This window comes from Larus michahellis, chromosome 3 (assembly GCF_964199755.1).
Source record: "Larus michahellis chromosome 3, bLarMic1.1, whole genome shotgun sequence".
NCBI lineage: Eukaryota > Metazoa > Chordata > Aves > Charadriiformes > Laridae > Larus > Larus michahellis.
This window is the reverse complement of record NC_133898.1, coordinates 46,997,385-47,018,082: the sequence shown is the minus strand read 5'-3', so window position 1 is coordinate 47,018,082 and position 20,698 is coordinate 46,997,385. Positions and strand designations below refer to the sequence as shown.

Here is a 20,698-nt window from a genome sequence, read left to right as displayed (position 1 = left end):
ATTATGGAAGCTAATAAATGAGGATCAATGGAAGGGGCAAGGGGTTCAGTGGCTTCTGTGTGTCATGGAAGATGTTCTGTCACCACTTTCCCTTCACTAACCTAGGACGCTTTTGCAGTCTTAGCACTGCCTTGGAGATCACACCTACTGCAATACTGCATAATGACTTGGACAGGCTTTCAGATTGGCAGGCCTGAAGCCATTTGGATCTTTACAGGCTGCAATTCCTACGAAACAACCACTTGGGAGAAAATGTACAGTCAGCATATAAATATTAACTTTCCAAAGAATTCTGCAGCACTACAGACAAAGGAAAGACATGGAGAGGAATGGGGATTTTCCACAGAGATGAAAGAAACTAGGTCTCCAGGTGCCACATTGCAGTAAGATTCATTTCACTGTCTCACTCTCTTTGAAAGCCCTTTCTCAGTGCTTGGAGAGCCTTGTGACCCAGCTCAGTACTATTGGATCATGCTCAAACTTAAGAGTCTTGTGAATTTTAAACAATGGTCACCATTTTTGTAATAGCAGTGGGAATTTTATAAGTCTGTTATCCAAATCATATGTTACTTTAGCTACTTTTCCTGTGTAGTGAGCAGCATGCTAAGCAATCCCTCCAAAAAATCTGCACAGCAACAAGAAATTAGAAGTCATAGCCTGCATTAGGTGAATGCAGAATCCAACCTGGGTGTAAGCAAACATCAATCACACTGTCACGAAGCTACTGCACTGACAGAACTCCTTAGACAGTTTTATTCCATTGCTATGCTTTACAACACCCCTTTAAAGAGTGACATACTATTAATCCCAATTTATAGGCAAAGAAAAAAAAGCACAGAGATGCAGAGTAATAAGGTGAAACTTGGTTGCATTCCTAATCATTGCACAGTTCTCTAGTATTAACTCATGGCTTGTTTGTTCATCCCTGTTCTGTTTCTTAAGACAGGAACTAAATCCACTAACAATGAGATTCTGAGCCAGCTTAGACACTCTCAGTCCAAGTTAATGAAACACTAACAGTGGGACTTTTAAATACATAAAATAATCCCACTTGAACAGAAACAGTGTTTCTGGTAGATTATCGTTTCACTTTTTTGGCATTTCTTTCACCAAAGCAAGGTATAAGACTTCTAATCAATGAATACTGATCTCTCTCTAGTGGGTGCAGTCCCCTGCCGTACCCTGTGTACTGCACTTGGTAGCTTGAATCCAGGATCTCGGCTGTTTTTTTAGTGCAAGTTTGATCCCCTGCCTGATCCTTCCCAGAGACAGCCTTTAAACTCATATTCACCATTGCTCAGATATTATATTTTATAATGGTAATGTAAGAATCTAGAGAGAGAGACAGAAGAGTAGACGGCATGTCAAGGAACCAGCTCTGAACAAATTTCTCCAGGGAATTTTTCTGGATCAGTCACTTGCAGTTTGCCTGTAGTTAGCGTGGTAAATAGGATTAGAAGAAAAAACTGGGGATTATGTGGGTAACAGTCTAGTTGGCAGAGAGACAAATTAATCACAGAAAAGCACAGAAACTGCAGCACACACTGGGCTGGATAGGTTCATGTTTGAACAGCTGCTCTGCATAAGGAATTACCAGGATGCTCTTTAAATAAAAAAATTACCTTTCCTTTTCTTGTTATTATTCTGATTTTTAAAATTTCATTTTACTACTTGGATTTTTTTAAATAATAAAAAAAAAATCTGTATTTGTCACTAATGAAGTTACCAACGTACGCATACAGGTCAGGCCATATTTCCACGGGGTAATGGCAAACAAATCAGTTGGAAAGTATCATAAGGTCTAGAGTATCCAGTATACATTTGTGATGCAAAATTCAATGTTTCAACGTGAACGAAGTCAGCAACTTAGAAAAGTCCATCTTCAATTATTCACAACAAGGAGGTTTGTGCAATTACTCACCATTTATGAATCAACACCACAAATTGCTAAATACCCCTTTTAAGATGCTACATAAATGTAACTCTAGTATGAATTGCTATGCTGCACCACTTCAAAGTGAGCACAGAAAAAAAGTAGTTTAGGATTTTTCTGAGTTCTAGAATGTGACCAAGTAGGATTTTATACTCCTTATGCTATTGGTGAATGGGAAGTGATACAGATGACATCTGGTAAGAAGGTGTAATAAAGAGAAAAATATGTTGTACATGCTTTTGTACTATGTACAGTTTGATTTATCTATAGAAAGGCTGTTATTAATCCCTCGGAAATAATTCTTACCAAAATATTCCTTAGGACAGTGACAACAAAACATGCTATTACCCAATGGATGACCTATCACTTTTAAAAATGAAATAATTGTTCTCCCTCACTTAAAAGCAATTCTGTATATATATATTTTAAAAAAAAAAAGCTCCATACACTAGCAGCACCTTTCCATTTTGCAATTAGTAAGGAATTTGAGAGCTGGCTGTCACACTACTTCTGTTGTATGAGATCCACAAGTACTAGAAGCTTGGTGCAGATTTTCAAAAGACCAATGATCTCAAGAAACCTGACCAACAGTGAAAATCTGCAAATTTTACTTTTAAATCCTTTATTTATTTTTTTAAAAAATTCTCCTTTTTTAAAAAATTTTACCATTTCATATTATTTAACTTAATAAGAGATACTGAACAGGCTTTGAATGGGTCAATGTTTTAAACCTGTTTAATAAAATAAGCTGAGAGAAAAGCTCTTACATGGGTAGTTTGACCAAAAGTTGGACATGAATGGGAAAGTATGCTTTATGTGTGTCTCTGCTAATTATATCAGTCTTTCCCTCAGCCTGAATATGGGAGCAGGCAGCAATCTGCATGAATGGACTATGAAATGTAAGACACAGGAAAATTTTTGAAGGGATCAAAAAATGAAAAGGTATCAGATGAAAGAAAACCCAATGTATCTTACAAACTATAACAAAATAAAGTCTCTCTCATTTACCTTAAATTTTCTGAACTGAATTCCGACTCCAGGAATTTGAGAAACTGCTCTCTTCCCACAGGGTCTTTCAAAGCTTCATCCATGCCAAACCCCCATCGCTTCACCCTCTGCTGTCCTGGCTCTTTGCTACAGAAATAAATAAAAAAACCCCAAAACCCAGAACACACAATCAGCAATACTTCAGTATTCTAATACTCTGTGCTCATAATTTAGACTAATTCCTAAAGTTCAACCACAGATTTCTCACCTTCCAGATTGCTCATATCTGTGCAATGTTCAGAGATGAGCAACCAGGCTGGTAGTACTTACACAGGACGAAGGTAATACGCATGCATTTACACAGAAGAATAAGGACTTCCAACTAGGATATGTTATCAGATTTTAAAAGATGTCTTTTTTCCCCACACTGGAACACTGGAAACCAGTTACTGTAACTTTTAACACAGCCTTATTAACCCTTAGCTCTTCCCATATTACAAAACTGTAAAGCTGGAAAGACCAAAAGGATGCTGCATTGCCCTTCTGCCTCAGTATTTTCCTGCAATACCTCTGTCCAAAATCTTCATGTTTCAAGAAAGGCCTGTTACACCCCCTTACCCTAAGAGAAGAAATAAAATTATATACCTTGCCTCCAGTTCCCAGAAAGTGGTGTCATCTGAGATCCAAGGGTTTGAGGGATCAGGGGGCACAAGAAAAGGATCGTATTCCAAATACTGCTCTGTATAAGCTAATAGACTAGGAAAACAAGAGCATCAAACATTGTCATGTCAGGAGGTGAGGAAACCTGATCAGGTTACCCCAGTTAACAAATTATCTTGCATCAACTGAACCATGGTAACCGGGTTTGCACACATTCAGAAGTCAGCTACAAGCTCAGGCTAAAATGGGTTTGCTCAAGCCTGTAAAAAGTGGACCCCTGAAGAAGGAGGAGTGGCTCGGGTCTTATTAAGAGCTGAAATAAAATAAACTACAAGTTTCCCTAATACTTCAACATACCTCCTTTTAGGGCTCCTTTAGGCATGAATAAATTAAATCAAGCAACCTCTTCCATGCACATTTGCTTTCATAACTGAACATGTTTTATACCCCTACGGTTTTAATTATCAGTTCCTTTAAAATCTGTTCTAAAACACTGCATGCTATTCATGTCATATTTATTGGTTCTGCAGCTGCTGGGACTCCCTTTTTCCTCTTTTAAATACAGTTAATATTTTTATTATTTCCTAATCAAATGGAACTACTCACAAGCTTATTGCTTTCCAAAAAAAACCCCAATTTTTTTCCAAATTCTTCAGTATTCATGAATTGGTCTGACTCAGTTGAACACACTAAAAACTTTGCTTGTATTCTGGTAATTTACATCTCCCATGCCCTTGTTCAGCTTTCCATGTTTCCTTTTGCCTCACAATCATTGAAAAATTAAGTGAGGACAAATATTCTCTCTTTTCATTCCTATTTATATTATATTTAGTCTGTATTCCATTTTTACTGTTCATCAAACACAAATTCTTAACCTGTTCTCTTTATAAATATCTATTTATATGTGGTTCTGTGTGTATGCGTATATACACATATGTAAGTAGACACGCGTGCACAAATGTATATGTGAGGATGATTTGTATTTGGCTTAATTTCCTTTACTAAGTCTTATGCAGCTCAATTTTCTGCTATTTTCAGTATCTCTGTATTTGATGTGTAAGATAGAGCACTCCTTTTCTCTACTTAAGCTGTAGTTGGTCTTTCCAAGGGGCTTTTTTTTATTTGCTTCCTAGCCCCTTCCTGACAAATTTTGATCTTATTTGGAGAAAGATTCCTGCTAGTGTTACATCCTCTGACCTGAAGTAAGCTCAGACTCACTTTGTTCAGGCGTCACACAGTCAGCTCTGCCAATCAGTTCCCTCGCTTTGCCAGCGACTGACCTTTTGAAATATCAAAACAGTGACCCCAGACCTATTTCCATTTAGCCTCCCTGACAATGCAAGGTTAAACTTGTGACCAGCTCGTCGAAGGCTCTTTCAGTGACTCTTGGGTTTATCAAAAATGTATCGTGGAATATCTGGACCATCTTTTATCAATAAAGAACTTCATACCTCACACTTAGGGTAAACTGTCATCAGTTATTTCTATGACACCTGAGCTCCCTTGTATCTCTTTCTTTGAAGCTATTTTATACTGACATTTTCCCAATAGTTATCAGTCTAATTGAAAAACCAGAATATGTGACAATATACTTACCTCTCTGCAACTTTTGACATTTTTAATCTATGTCTGTCTAATTGCATTTGCCAGTGCTTAATCTGCAAGAAGGGAAGGCAAAGAGTGTTATGAGTAATACATTGCTTGACTCTATTTCCATAACTTTTTTATTAGGGGCTATAATTTAACCTTAATTTACCCTAGGGCACAGAAGAGAAATATATCTCAGTTAAAACAACATATCACCAGTGTAGTTCTAAAATAAATGGAATTTTCCATAAAAGAGAAAAGATCATACAGAGACAAAAAAAGGACCCAATATAACATTTTCCCTAAAGGTTCATCAACAGAAATCCAATCGGCCTTTTTTTAGATTTTTGAAGAGAACTACTAATTCTTCAGATATTTACTCTCTCCCAATTCTAATGCCTCAGGAAAGATTAGTGAAGCATGAGCAGTAGATAGACGTGTGCACCCATATATGCATACACGGAGAGGTAGGTATACCCCCAAATCTCGATTCAGTGTCGAAAGGAAGAGCAAGCTGTCTAATGCTAAAGGGGTTAATGGTCCTAGCTATGCAAAAAACCCACTAACTGGCCTCCTGATAACTGCTTTTAACTGTTAATCCAAGATGCAAAAAATGTCAGGTTTTGTCTCGACAGTTTTAATAGAAGTTACATACCCAAATCCAAATATCCTGAAACAAGGAAAAGGTTTACTAAAAGTTTGCCAAACAACTTCCCAGTTACAATAATTTTTGGTTTAATAACTACTTGTCTAAAGTTTTCATATAAAAGAATGTGTTTGTAGTCATTTTTCAAACCTCTTGGTGTAGTTCATCTTCTGTAGGTGGCTTAGTCTCTGGTACTGGTGTGTGGGTAGGGCTGTGACTTCGAATGTCGTTTTGTAAGCCATAGACAGACTAGGCAAAAAATAGGGAACAATGATAGTTGGTTTCAGACAATGCTTTCTACACGCACCCACAGTAACTGTGATGTTTTAGTACAGTGTGCTCAAGAAGTTAGCCAAGATCATCTTTTTCTGAGGAACTGCAAATAAGCCATGCACTCAGATAAAATATTGCTTCTGTACCAGTTCTTTGGAATAAAGACTTCCAAACCCTCACAAAACCCCACAGAACAGGGGAACTACTTTTATTATGTCTCTGTATCAACAGTATAATAACATGGGGGATGACACTGAAAAGCAGCTATTACAGTAAGTGGAGATGACCAGTAAGAAAAGAAGAAACAGTATCCTGAAAGGTAGACTATCACAATTTATTGTTTGGATGACTCCCAAATTTGCAATTACTGCTGGGTAAATTACAATAATCTGGATCTTTCACTACCACAAATAAGCTAAGCTAAAACTTTCTCTATTTTTTACTTTCCTTTTTAAAACATATTTGACCATGGGTTGACAAGAAAATATACCTCAAAGGGAGTACTTTAAAGTTGGAGTCAATCTACATTATTATGATACAAAGGATTTGAAAGAAAGTTCCAATTCATCTATGCATCCCCAGAGAATTTACACTGTTCATGTCTGGATCCTAATTTAGATGAAGCTTATTTCCTCTACAATTTCTGGTCATCCGTTTGGGGCATAATTGTAAACTAGAGACACCCTTTTCATTAAAACCAGCACAAGAATAACTGCTGTTATAGTTTACACTGCATTTTTAATTTATTTTTCCTTAATTACTGACAGAAACATTTTAACATGCTTTATTTGATCTACTAAATGACATGAACAAAGCATGCAAAAATGAATTTTCTTTTCCTATTCCCTGTGTATTTCTCCAAAGCCTTTCTTATGTGATAGCATTTACTTAGTACTAGCAAATTCGTTAATACTAATTAATTTAAGAGCTTATGAAATAATAACTTATGTTCATGTATTTGTTCTTTGCAGCTGTAAGAAAATATTGTTTTAAGAAACTATGGAACTTCATGCTATAAATTACCTCCACCTCCTGCTTTTAATATAATAACAGTACTTACCTTTCTTGTTTTATGTGGATTTCTCATTCTTGAAGATTTTTTTATATCCACTTCAGTAGTGTTCACACACCCAGGCTATTAAAAGAAAAAGAAAGGAAAGCAGAAGGATAAAATCTGCAAAGGAACTCCATATTATTTTCATTGAGATACTCCTCCTCAGTTTGTAAGGCTAAGAAAATAAATAACCAGAGGCCTATAATGACTTGATGTCATTCTACAGTAGTACCGAAACCCTAAATAACATACAGTCTAAGGAAGCATCTCAGGTACTGTTTTATCTGGCTTATTGTAAGAGTGAAACTTTTGCTATTCAGCCTTGTTTGCTGGACTCTATGATGGTTTTTAGGATAAGTTTTACTGTATATCTTTATGCTGAAAGTACTGAAAGCAATGTACAGAGGAGCAGAAAATATCCAAAGGCATACTACAAGACAAACTTGCAGCACAGAGAGGTACTAAATCAAAGTAAATTGCTTTTGGCACTCTTTGGGAATTCTGGAGTGAGATACTGATGATCACATGCTTAGAGCTTGTGACATCATGAATTTGAAATAAAATAAATTCTCAAGATAACAGAAACAAATCACGTATTTCTGCTTCGGTTTTGCCAGGGAAGCCATACAATGCGCATTCCAGCTATCCCTCTAAGAAGCATTGTTGACCTAATGAGACAAAATAAATAGAATTGTGCAATACCCACCTCAGCTGCGAACTCCAGGCTCCCTTCAGGAGCATCTGGTTTTGGGTGACTTTTCAAAAGATGACGTTTTTAAAAAAAGATGAAAAAAATGTGCCAAAATGGGATGAGGAGAGGGGAGGGGAGGGGAGGGGAGGAAGGCCCAAAAACAGGCTGCGGCAGCTTAACCAGAAGACTGTCAGTCTAAACAGAATGACTCTCAACACATCTGATTTGGCCTTCAAAGATTCATTCTCACAACTCTGTAGCTTCCCAAAGGACACCAGTTTCTCCTAATCCATCTTCTTTTGATGCTTCCCTCCAAGTACATACTCTGCAGAAATCTGTTCTTTACCCATTACTGGAAACAACAAATAACGTGTTATGCTCTCAGGTGAGTTTTACCTATTGATTTTAGAGGGATTACATTTGCCACTGAGAGTGGGAAGTACAAAATTTGCTCTCTAGCAGGAACAGATTTTTAGTGGAAGTAGGTTGGGTTTTTTTTAATGGGAGTAGCTAGATTGTAGAATTTATTTGCCAGACAACCAAGCTGCAGTTCTTATCACACTAAGGATACAAGCTTTATTTTCTTATCATAATGTGAAATGTTTGATGTGGCTATAAATCTTCACAGACAAAAATTTTAAACCTTTCTTATATAGGCAAAGCCAAAAAACCAAATACATTTCATTAAACAGGCAAATGGTACTTTGTCTCTGGAAAATATTTTAAATAACACATTAATTTTTTTATCCAGTAGTTTTTATTATTTTTATTTTTTATTATTTGTTATTTATTTATTTAAATTATTTAAAATAAATTTATATTTATATAAATATTTATATAAATATTTATTTAAATTATTTAAAATAAATAAGTTTTTATTTTGAACTAATATAATAATGTTTGTTTGATCATACTACATTTGCAGTATAAACAGTTCCTCATCACTAAGAATGAAAATAGGCACTTAGATAATATTCTCAAGACTGCATCTGACGTGCCTGTTGAGCTAGATTTGAGAAGGCACACTTCATGCTTATGAACAAAAATTGTAGTTTTTTTAACTCAGAATAACTTGCAACTCTCAAAGACAATGACAGGTTGAAAAATACAAAATTTTGCATGATGGTCAATTTAAAGGCAGAAAGCAATTTCACAGGGCAATACACTGAGATATAAAGTTAAAACGAAAACAATGCATCTACTTTAGGATTACAGCAGCAACCGGTAGTGAAGAAGACATAAGCTTTTAACAATATCCACAGCCCTTGAATGCAGCCATTTGAATAGCAGGCACGCTTACATAAGGCACAAACTGTTGTTTGTTTAGTTTTCAGTTATGGTTTATTAAAAGCATGTCCTAAAAATGGGGGGGGGGGGAAGGGCATAAACCTCATCCAAAGCCTCTTATTTTCAAAGATTTCAAGTCCACCAGCAGTAAATTGGTATGAACAGTCCTAGCACCTTCCCCAGGTAACTTACATGCCAGAGCTGTGCAGATTGATGCGAGGGACACAACAAGAAATTCTGTGAGATTTTTAGGAATGAAACAAGGGCAAAACTTTTGCTGGTGGGAAAGAGACCCAACCCAATACTGACCTTCTATAGCATCTAGTGGATTCTTACTGACACCTGGCAGTTCAAAACCTCTCACGCTGAAGGAAAGCTGCCGTGGCATACTTCAGGAGGGGTGAGACTCATGAGAGGCTGTGACCTTGTGACAAGGTCTGGACCAAGGTGTGATTGAAAGGGCGCCCACAGGAGAGCAGCGGCAGGAAGGTACAGGCAGGGAAACATCAGGAAGCTTCAGTGCAAAAGGGAAGGCAACTAAAGGATGTATCACTACTCTGATAACCTGGGGTAACAACAGGATTTTAAGACATATATCACTAGCACTATACAATACTGTCCTCGTAATTTGATTTAAATTATATCACTGGAAGTAGCTAATGTAGTCGGGGCCACAATACATGTTTTCTTCTCAACTGAAAAATATTTATTAAAATGGTACTTTATATGAGATGGGATTTATTGTTTCTCTGGTGTTGCCACATTTCATCTGTCAATTTTTAGGACTAAACATCAAACATCTTTTCAATTAAAACAAACACAAAAACTTGCATTATTCGAACATTTTGCTAAAACAACTCAGAGTCTTTCTGGGAAAACCTTTGCTGGACAACATTTCATTTTACTCATGTGCCCCCATTAACATAATAAGTATGTGTGTGGATACAATTACATCCAGCTGTGTTTTCTTTTTCTGTTGCTTTTTTAACTGGACTACCATAGTTCAAATAGTGAGATGTCTGTCAGAGTGCTCTGCTGCAAGATTCCCATTTAGTGCATAGTATATAATTTGCATACTAATACTGTAAATAGTTTTCAAACAGATTTCCTGGAAGACTTGAAACCTCTTCTATATGTGTAAATAGAATGCTTATTTCTTTCAGGACTAATATTCTGTATGAAAACAGTTCCCTCTCCACACACAGAGGAAAGTCTTGTGACCTTGTTGAAATTATCATACAGCAAGTTCACAACCAGGGTCGAGTTTGGCCCTTATCTGTTTTTAAATAGCTGGCGGAAAAACTGTCACATATTCAAAGGAAACTTCTTTTCTTTTCATCCATCTGTTGGCGTACCCTTATCTCAAAGTACAAATGTCATTGTATTAATTTACTGCAGAGGACATGACAGTCCAGTCATGATAAATTCACTGCTGAGATAAATGGATGCAGATAAATAATATAAAAAAACACATATAGAAGATGTTTTTAATCCCTACTTCAATTATTGGATAATCACGTTAGTACGAATTTCAAGCAGCACAATGTTCTATTGATGTTGTCTAGGAGGCTGCATAATAGGATTCTGCCAAGAAATAGTGGGAGGAGGAAGCCTCCTCTGCAAGCAGAGGAGGATCAAGAGTTTATATGCTGGGATCTGGCTACAGCCAACAGTTGAAAACAGCACCCACCTGAGAGTATGTTTAGTTAAAAAAAGTCCACTTGATATTCATAATCTTTCCCTGATAACTGTGGCAACGCTAAATTAATTAAATAAGCCCTTGTAGTAGTGCTAACTGAATTAATTTTTTGACACCTGTAGCAACTCTTTGGAAGAATTTGTTGCTAACATCAAATGGGATGATTTAGCCGTGGTACGTTTCCATCCAAATAGTGCAGAATATTTAATATTTATAATCTTTTTGCTATACAAAATTGCACACTCCAAGGGCCCTTTTTATTGCATGGCCACATAGCCAAAATCATTTGCTATCAACAGCTTTTTGTGTAAAAATCTCTTTGCTATGATGTACTTGTAATTCTAGTGAGTGTGAAATCCTCAACAGAAAGTAAATTAATGTTTATAATGACGTCAGTTTAAGTTTTGATGTTTTTTTCTTTCTTAAAGGATATGGCAATTTAACTGTGAATCTACTTAAGCCAGAATAACCGAAGTTTTCTTGTATCTGAGACAAATGCACCCATGTATGTGGGAGGGAATAAGCTCATGCATTGCAATAGGCTGGGAACTATCTGTCTGTATTGCTCTGTAGAAAATGATCTGAGGGAGAAGCTGAACGTGAGTCAGCAGTATGTCCTTGCAGCAATGCAGACAAACCACACACCCAGCTGCATTAGCAATAGCATAGCCAGCAGGCAAAGGAACTGGTTATTTCTTTCTACTTAGCATCATGAGGATACTTCTGGAATACCAAGACTAGTTTTGGGCCCCATAAACAACACAAGAAATATATGCAAAACGGAGAAGTCTAGTGGAGGAACAGACTTCTGTCTGTCTGCAAAAGGGCAGAGCTAACTGTTGCCTTCTGCTGACTGAAAGGGGCTTGCAGAGCTAGACCTCTTCCAGAGGTGCACCACGGAAGGACAGGAGGCAATAGTCAGAAATCGCAGTAATGGAAATTCCAGTTAGCTATAAAGAAATATTCTTCATAATAATAAGAAGAAATTCCTTAGGAGAGGCTTTGGAATCTCCATCCTTGGCGATTTTCAAAGCTTGTTTAACCAAGGGCCTGGACAATTTTATTCAATTTTGGAGTTAGCACTGCTTTGAGCAGGAGGTTGGACTAGAGGACCTCCAGAGGTCCCTCTCAGTCTACATTTCTGTGGTACAGCCTACGATCTTCACAAGCTGCAGGGACTGAAATTCAAGTAATCCACCTTACAGCACACTCCAATCAAGTCAAGTACTCACGGCAGTGTGGAATTCATCACCCTGCCTTCCCCTCCCCACAACCGCAGGACGGAAAGACAAGACTGGTATTTGCTTCCTCTGCTGCTTCTGATCTCTGGCAGCTTGTGGTGTGTTCTCAACCCATACAAACAAACCTAGTGGTAATTTAGAGGAAATGTAATTTCACATCCTCTTCAACTAAAATGCATAGGTGCTATTTAAAATAATTACCTCATTTCAATATGCACACCCATAAACTCAGGGTGCATTAAAGCAGTAAATATTTAGGCAGCTTGATTCACATCCCTTACACAATTTCATTGCATTTCAGTGTCAAAACACTGCAAAATAGATCTTTTTATTTGTTATGGAAGCATGAGCTAACTTGGTAAGTTTAGTTGCAAAACACTAAATTTCAAGATCTCCAGGTTTTCAAGATTTAAACACTATAAATTTAAATCATGGATATGGATACAAACATGACAGATCTTCTCTTCCACTTGGAAAAGATAAAGCCAGACACGCAAATATAAAGACAAGGCAGAGATTGAAAGCTGTCTTTTATATTATTTGTAATAGCAGACTATCACAGATATAGTAAGCTTAAAATTTGAAATTTCACAAGTGTCATATGTTAGCATTGCCTTCTGCATCAATCTATTCTGCTATTTCTGTCATTGTTGCTATTTCTGTCATTTTTCTAGGAAAAGAGTCTTCTAACCCTCAGCAGTCACTATTCATATCACTCACGTCTAACACAGGGAAAGAAAGCTAATTAGACAGTGAATGATAAGCAGAATACCAGAGTTCATTTTTATTTCTAATTTTTATATTCCAGTTTACTCAGCTACTCAGTTTACTCAGCTAGCTACTCAGTGTAGCTAGCTGAACTGTGCATAGTTAAAAATGAAGGGGAGAATAAGGGCATGAAACATTTAGAAAAAAAGTGAGCCAAAGAAAAAAATTCCAGTGGTACTCAGTTGAAAAAAAACAACAAAGGACTTACTAGCTGAAGGAATACCCAGTTTGATTCTGGTTATGTGGGAGTTTATTTTTTCTCATACGAAGTCTAGCATCAAAGGAGACATTAAAACCCTATATTGAGCAGGTTGTCAGTAATGGCTAAAACTGGGGCTCTCACAGAGAAAAACACAGGCTATATTCTGCAATGCGCCAATTTTTCATTTCCCAGAGATGGAAGTTATTGGAGTGTGCTGAACCTGCTAAGGCTTATAAGGAAAGGTTGAGGTTCAGGTATAGATTATTTGGATATTTTGGGGTTTTACCTCATTGTACACACTTCAGGGTCAATGAGTATAAAGGCTCTGCAGTAGAAGAGCTGCGCTATTGATGACTTTGCTCGTGCAATAGAAAGTCGCAGAGAAACATTTCAAATGTGCTGAGTACATGTGGTCAGTTCTTTTAACAGGATTTGGAAAAACAGCTGTTACCTTAAGGTCCCGTCAAAGAAGCGCTGCACATTTCCAACCCTTTACAAATTTCAGAAAACTGTTTTACTGGTGCTTATCTGATAGGACCTGAAAGCTGTTTAAAACGTAGCTCACTTTATATATTAGATCAATCAACCTCAATTAAGTCACAAAAAAATAAACCCATTAGCCATAGTTCCCAGAACCTGCAAATATGTAGGAATGTGTATTGATACTGCTACTAGGGGGATCTCACTGGCCCCTGCTACACCACCCAAGGCAGTAAAGCCAAACCAGTGATTGCAGGGACTGGGCTACAGGAACTGCTTCCTTTTGGTTGGAAAAAAATATTGTTACTTAAAATAGAAGCACTTAATCATGGGTTTAACTTACAAACAACTAGGGGTACCTAATCTGAAACACTCTCATGAACTTTATTAGCCTCTCCAAAAGTCTATGGCTTGATGACAATTTCCATTTGGTTCAGCAGTTCTTTGAAAATAACTCTGTGAAATCAAGTGTGTGAGCACTGGGACTTCTCTTGACAACATCTCCAGTCACAAGAGCCCCAGTAAATTAGCAGATGTCTGAAGAAAGAGGAAAAATATCATGGTGAGTTTAATTATTAGGATACAAGTGACAGACTTTTTGGGTTTTTTTGAAGTTTTGCACCTTATGCCCCACCTATCTCAAATGTAGCATAACCCAATAATTACAAACTAAACTAAGCTGGGTGTGTATCCCCACCACAGGGTCTAGCTACTTAATGAATATAGTCTTTGTTCCACAGTTGAAATTGGTGATACGTGATAGTTTTTTTCTTCCTGTATATACAGTGGCACTGTTAAGTGTCAAGAGACTATTATGTAATAGAAGGGACCTGCACCAACTTCTCTCTACTTGGATTTCCAAAAGTATGTATGTGTGTCATACAAATATTTTTTAAAAAAATAGTATCATATTCCCAGCTTCTGCCCAATTGTTTTTAGCACAACTATCTCTCTGGAAACATGCCTTTTTGATTCAGGCGTGTGACTGACACAGAAGCACCGTGACTGGACTTTTGATACTTGCCATTAAGTTACAGTGCTTTTATGGAGGTCCCACTTGCATTATAGTTCTAATAAGAAGCAAACACAGAAAGACAAATATTTGGATCACAGTCCACTATGGCCATGATAACTTAATTTATAAATTGTAGTAAGTATGTAAGTTTGATGATGACTTTGTACACAGCTTCCACCAAGTTTTCACCTCCCTAGAATTCCAGACCAAACTTCTCTAAAATTAGCTCACAATTTTCTAGTTTTTCCTATGGACTCTCTCTTCTGTTAGAAATTAGGTCATCTGGGAAGTACATTCCAAGTAACACCTATAAACCATATTTAATGATTAGGAAGCAAATCCCAAGATTGTTTTCAAGTATAAATTCTGTAGCAGCATGTTTCAGATTTCATTCCCAGATGGCTCATAGATTTGGCAGATAATCAGGGAAAAATTATTAAAACCTGCTTGTTCTACCAGAGCATTAGATATTTTCCCCAATTTCTTCAGCCTTTTCATTTTTTATATTAAAAGAGATGTGTTATGCTACTAAGTACTGTCTTTATAAAACTCATAAATAATTACAATATCTGGATTCAGTGTGACGCTGAAATAAGCAAATACAACTTTGAACTGGACTTGCATAGAAAAGCCTCAAATTTGGTTATATTCCTTAATATGAATCTGTCTTTTAAACGTGATACATCTGACAATATGCTGCAAATATCCACGACTATAGTGATCTACAGTCAAGTAGTAGCATGAAAACAAATAAGTCGTAAACAGCTTAACTGTTAAAACCTGTCTATACCAGCTGATAATGATGTACAACCCAGTAGCATTTGATTAAGTAAATATAGCTTTTCATTTTTTCTTATTCATTCATTGAATGCGTATTTCAGGCCACAGAATGTTCAATGTCAAATCTTATTGAACTGCTTCCCTCAAAGGACAGGACTATCATAATTCGTGAGAATTAATAAAAGCTTTGTTAGGATTAAGTGTTCTCTTCTGTTGAAGGTTTTAGTAGAGAATTACGCAGGAAGCATGGAATGAATTTAAATGCTCAATACATGTCCTCATTAGCTAATTTCATTTTGACTCATTAAAGAACCGAGATAAATAATATGAAGTTTCAGACTTATTTATTGAATTGAAAGGAATGAACAGTAAACCTGATAGAAATATACTGATGCAGAAATAATGAATTCTTGGTAAACTGCAGAGAAAGGCACAAGCATTTAAGAATAAGTTAAACCCACTACAGACAGCCCCATGTGAAGCACAGAAAATTTGCCATTTGGACCAATTAGTAAAATCAATACACGCTTTATTGAAGGTCACTGACTACTATCAAAATAGCAGTGTTGTTCTGCAGTGGACTTAATCAAAACATGGCAATGAGTGCAATTAACGGATAAAAGTTTAACTATAATTTGGTTCTCTTGTTTGGACAAGATGAATGAGGTTCAAAGACCATCACACAAAGGGAAGATATTTGATTCATTAGTTTGATCAAGATTTAATTATGTTTGCAGCATGGTAAAACTCAGACGGTTTTCAAACTCAGAGATGGGAAGTCTCACTTAGCATGGAACTTAGGATCACTTAAAGTTTCAAAGATTTTCAGCACCTTTCCAAAAAAAGGATCCTACACTGTACCAGTTTCCTGTTTAGACCTATTTGTGTTCTCAAACTAGAGTTCAGGTCTTTTCCCTGAGTAGTATCAGACACACAAGGAATTCCAGGGGCTGCGCAAACCAAGAACCTGCTTGGAACAGGAGAAAAAGAGATACAGAGAGATTTTCAATAAATATAATACTAATAAATTAAACCATAAAAATAATCTATAGGAGACAGAGCATCTTGAATCTTAAGAGGGATTCTCATGTTCTCAAATACTTGCTTGTTTAAGGATGGATCTAGTGCAAAGATGGGCTTTCACTTTTAGGAGAACAGGATTTTATTGTATTGTTTTAGTGGTTTATTTCTTTTAGTGGTCTCTGTGTCAGAGAAACACAGAATATGCAAAATGCATATGTTGAAATTTAATTTAGAAAAGTCACGTGAAACTAAATTAGAAGCTGTACTAAAGAATATACTACTGCATGGAAGTTAAATGCTTAATTCTTTTTGAAAGTTAATTTAATTTCTAATTACTCTTAATTTACAATAGACTATTTTAGGTTTGTAGTGACTGGTTTTCAGAACCAGAAATTATTGTACAGAAATTAGATCCATCGTACTTACTTGAGCAGTGCCTTCAGTAGTATTAATTTTAATTAAGGCTATAATAATGTGATTTTTGTGTCTGTGGAGATTCCAGTATTTGCAACACTGTTGCATAAGGAAACCTGTTAAATTTATCTGGTTTGTTGACCCTGTGCTAAATACTCAGAGTCATTATTGTGTTCTCAATTTTTTTTCACCACAAAGGCAGGAAACTGCTGTTTTACAGATTCCATGCAGAAGAGTTTAGGTTATTCACTTGAAAAGACGTGACAACAAGAAAGTCTGACCTTAAGTCTCTGAAAATGTTGACGGCAAATATAGGTGACATTTAGAAAATTATTATCTGCCTTTTGACTTATAAGAAGATCCTTGACAGAATGTTTTGCATTAAAGCAGCAAATTTAATTCACACAGAAACAAAAATCAATGTATAAACATTGTACTTATGAACAGAATTCAAAAACTTCGGGTTATTTTCCTAGCAGCTACCAGAACTGGGTCTTACTAAAAACTGTAAGGTCATCTCATTTTCCTGTGTCCTTCCACCATCTCAACAGTTTGCTATTTCACAATACCCTTCCTCTTCATAACCATCAGTTTTAACTTAAGAACTTTCAGTTTCTTGCACTATTGCAAGAAAGTTGGTTTCTTTTTCCCCATCTGTCCCACCCTTACTCAAGCATGCGACTAAATAACAATGCTAAATAATGTGGGTACAAATTCTTCCATAAAAGTCTTAGTTTGCAGGCTAGCTATAAGGTTTAGAAATGCCTGCCTCAAACAGATGCGAGTATGGATCATAAACATTATAACCATTTTCTGAAAATAAAACATTGTACAAGGCTTTGTTTCATTACCAGAAGTGCAATTATCTGAGACTGCCAATTGCTGCTTTGGCTGCATTCCCCGTCTGCTGCAGAGGTAACTCCCTTGTAAGGATATACAGTAAAACAGGTGCAAAAGAAGACATGAAAATTGGATGCAGATACATCACTAGAGAAGTCTGATTGCATGATTCACGTTCATTTCCTGGAGATGTTTAAAAACTTTCTGAAAATATTATGATAAACCAGACAGAAGTGTTCTCTGGCTAAGCAAGTGACTGGCCCAGAAAAGTCTAGAATTCGTAGCACGCAAAGTGTGAAATGAAGGATTGCCCCACCTTAGCCAAGTTAAATTCAGTCTTTTGCCGAGTCTTTGAGGCTGATCTTGAGGGACAGGATGGAAAAGTCATTAAAAACAAAGGCAATAAAAGAAAAAAAAAACAAAACCCAGAACAAATAACTGCAAGTATCCGCTGCATGACCCTAAACACCCAGTAATTTACTTACTGGCTCAGACGCTGAGGTTCATGTTCATACCACATAAAATACAACTTTAAAATATAAACAGATAAAATTAGATTAATGGAGATAGAATCTCATAAAAAAATAAAGAGAGAGAGAAGCAAAAGGTATGGGATGTGCGACAAGGTTTAAAAAAGTTAAAGATTAATATTTTCCTAGTTTGCCGCTAGGAAACAACAGCGTGAGCCCCCTCAAATCCAGAAATCACACATATTTCTGAATTTTACATCATCAGTGAATTATCTTAAACCCACACTTGCCCTTAACGTTGCTGCTGTCCTTACTAGACATACCCACCCTGGATAATTTGTCTTACTGTATTAAATCACACAAATATTGGTTTGGGTTTTCATAGATTCATAGAATCATTTAGGTCGGAAAGGACCTTTAAGATCATCTAGTCTAACCCGTTTCAATATTTGTTACTCATTTTTTCCACAGAGAAGTAAAATGTCCACCATCATTCAGCAAACCAGTGGTAGCAATGGGAACAGAAGTCCTGCGGATCAGGGGGGTGAACGGCAGAATGGAAGAACTGGATCACTGGATTCATGCTTTATTAAATGACAGTATAACTAAACCAGAGACAGATTTTAAACTTTGGAGAGGGACACACACACCAGTGTGGTTTTGTAGCACACCTTTGAAAGCTGTTGCATATTTCCCATCATCCTTTTAAAAACAACTGCACACAAACCTGCTAAATATGACTGCAATACAACCAACATTCTGACTGATGACAAAGGTCAGAGGCATTGGAGAAAATAAAAAGTTTTTCTCACCTTATTATAGTTAAGATGTACACTGATGACTTGCAGGAGAAAACGATACTTCCCCCACTATCTTCTGAATTAATCTGAATCTCAACAAGCACCCAACAGGCCTTTATTATGCATTTCATTTAAATTACATTAATGTGTAACTCAGGAAAAAAAATGAAAAGTGAATCGTTTGTAGCTGCAAGGCAGTCCTTACTCACCACCTAAAAGAGTTAATTTTACAGCAAGCCACAGCTACTCTGCTCCTACTGTATTTGATGTGGATTTGAGACTATTTCAGGGGATTTACTGTTTTAGTACCTGTTTGTCCCTTTTTAACAAGTGTAGGATTATGGGTTTTAAACAGAGATAATAATTCAGGAAAGCTATGAGTTCTTTTATTAAGACTTTAATCAGAAGCATGACATTTCTTTACAAACAACAGCAGTTTCATGATTTCTTTTGCCCGGAAGGAAGGGACTTCCCCAGTTTAGCTTGATTTGTTACTGCTTTTTGACTAACGCCCTAATCCTCCTAACCAATGTTTGCTCAGTTCCATGGTCTGTTACTGATAGAAGTCTCAAAATTATGAAAATTATACACTTTGTAGGCAGGTGGAAAGCAAAGGAAGGTTTTTAAGATACGTTTACCCTGCCATCAAAAAGAGAAATGTGTCACTATATGTGAATAATATTAATCTCAGAGCTGTGTTAGGTACTGGCTATACCTTAGAAATAATGGCATGGACTTTATCCTAGGTCTGCTGTGCAGGATCTCAAGGGAGTTTATAGCTCATAGGAGTTTATACAGCTCTCCCTGACACACATTTCCATGGTTTTACTGCAATTGGTATCTGAACTAGTAAGATTAAAACTTGTTTGGGAATGTCCCTGCAGGCTGCAGCACCTACAGCTGAAGCACAATCATGCTCTTTCTAGCTGCAAACTAAGATCTTTCTACATAAAGTGGCAACTGCAATTTACAGAAATAACCAAGATTACATTACCTAAAACACACAGCAAAATAAAAAATTAAATATAGAGTGAAACTTCAATTAAATATCGTAATGGTAACCCACCACTGAGATATCAAAGCTCTTCTCTTAACTGCCTCTCAAAAGAAAACTGAAGAACAGGTGACTATTTGAAAAAACTCCTCTCCAAATCCATTTTTCTCTGGTTCACCTCCAAGCATCATCTCAGTCTGAAAACCTAGGAAAAAGTTACGTGCACTAGCCAGCCAACTGACCAAAAGTCTTTAAAGCATTTGTCTGTCTCAGACTAGGGCCTCTGTAGCCACCTGCAGGACTGACTTTGACTCGGGACTTATGAAATAAAGGTGCTTTTTGAGGCAAATACTCTTTACACGTCAAACCTTGGTTCATTTCCTTTATTTTAAACTTAGTCACGGTGACATTTATGATACCCCAATCATGTTCTTTTTCTGCCGCTACACTCTCCTGGTTTCACTGTCACATAGTTCTTTTTTCATGCCTACCATTCTTGCAGTGCACTGACACACTTTCCTGTCAGACTGATGGCTTGGTTCCCTCTTCTATCCCTTTCATCACCTTAAAGTATCTCTTTTTTGAAATCAAATATAGGTTAAATACTAATCGATTAGATTCTATAGATTCTCTACCAGCACTCTAACCAAGTAGGTAAGAAAGCAAGCAACTAGGGACAAGAACACCTGCAAAAAAAAAAAACCCTGAAAAATATTTATTTGCCCACCTAAACAAAAAAATGAAAAAATGAAATATTTGGTTCTCAAAATTAATTTTCAGTAAAAAAAAAAATCAAATTGAGGTGGATTTTGAACAATATTATCACTACCCTTAGCCTCTGATTTTTTATCAAA

The 20,698-nt window shown here is 36.6% G+C and overlaps 1 protein-coding gene across 18 annotated transcripts in view; it reads right to left on the bottom strand.

Annotated features, from left to right (window-relative positions):
* RGS7 (regulator of G protein signaling 7) overlaps positions 1 to 20,698 on the bottom strand; it is a 261,529-nt gene that overhangs the window by 35,667 nt on the left and 205,164 nt on the right. For all 18 annotated transcript variants that reach the window (XM_074579998.1, XM_074580004.1, XM_074580005.1 and 15 more), the window contains exons 10-14: positions 7,147 to 7,221; positions 5,964 to 6,062; positions 5,177 to 5,238; positions 3,566 to 3,676; positions 2,942 to 3,067 (exon numbers count right to left, since the gene is read on the bottom strand). In XM_074579998.1, the coding sequence (XP_074436099.1) occupies positions 2,942 to 3,067; positions 3,566 to 3,676; positions 5,177 to 5,238; positions 5,964 to 6,062; positions 7,147 to 7,221 (473 nt within the window). The remainder of the gene's footprint in view (positions 1 to 2,941; positions 3,068 to 3,565; positions 3,677 to 5,176; positions 5,239 to 5,963; positions 6,063 to 7,146; positions 7,222 to 20,698) is intronic.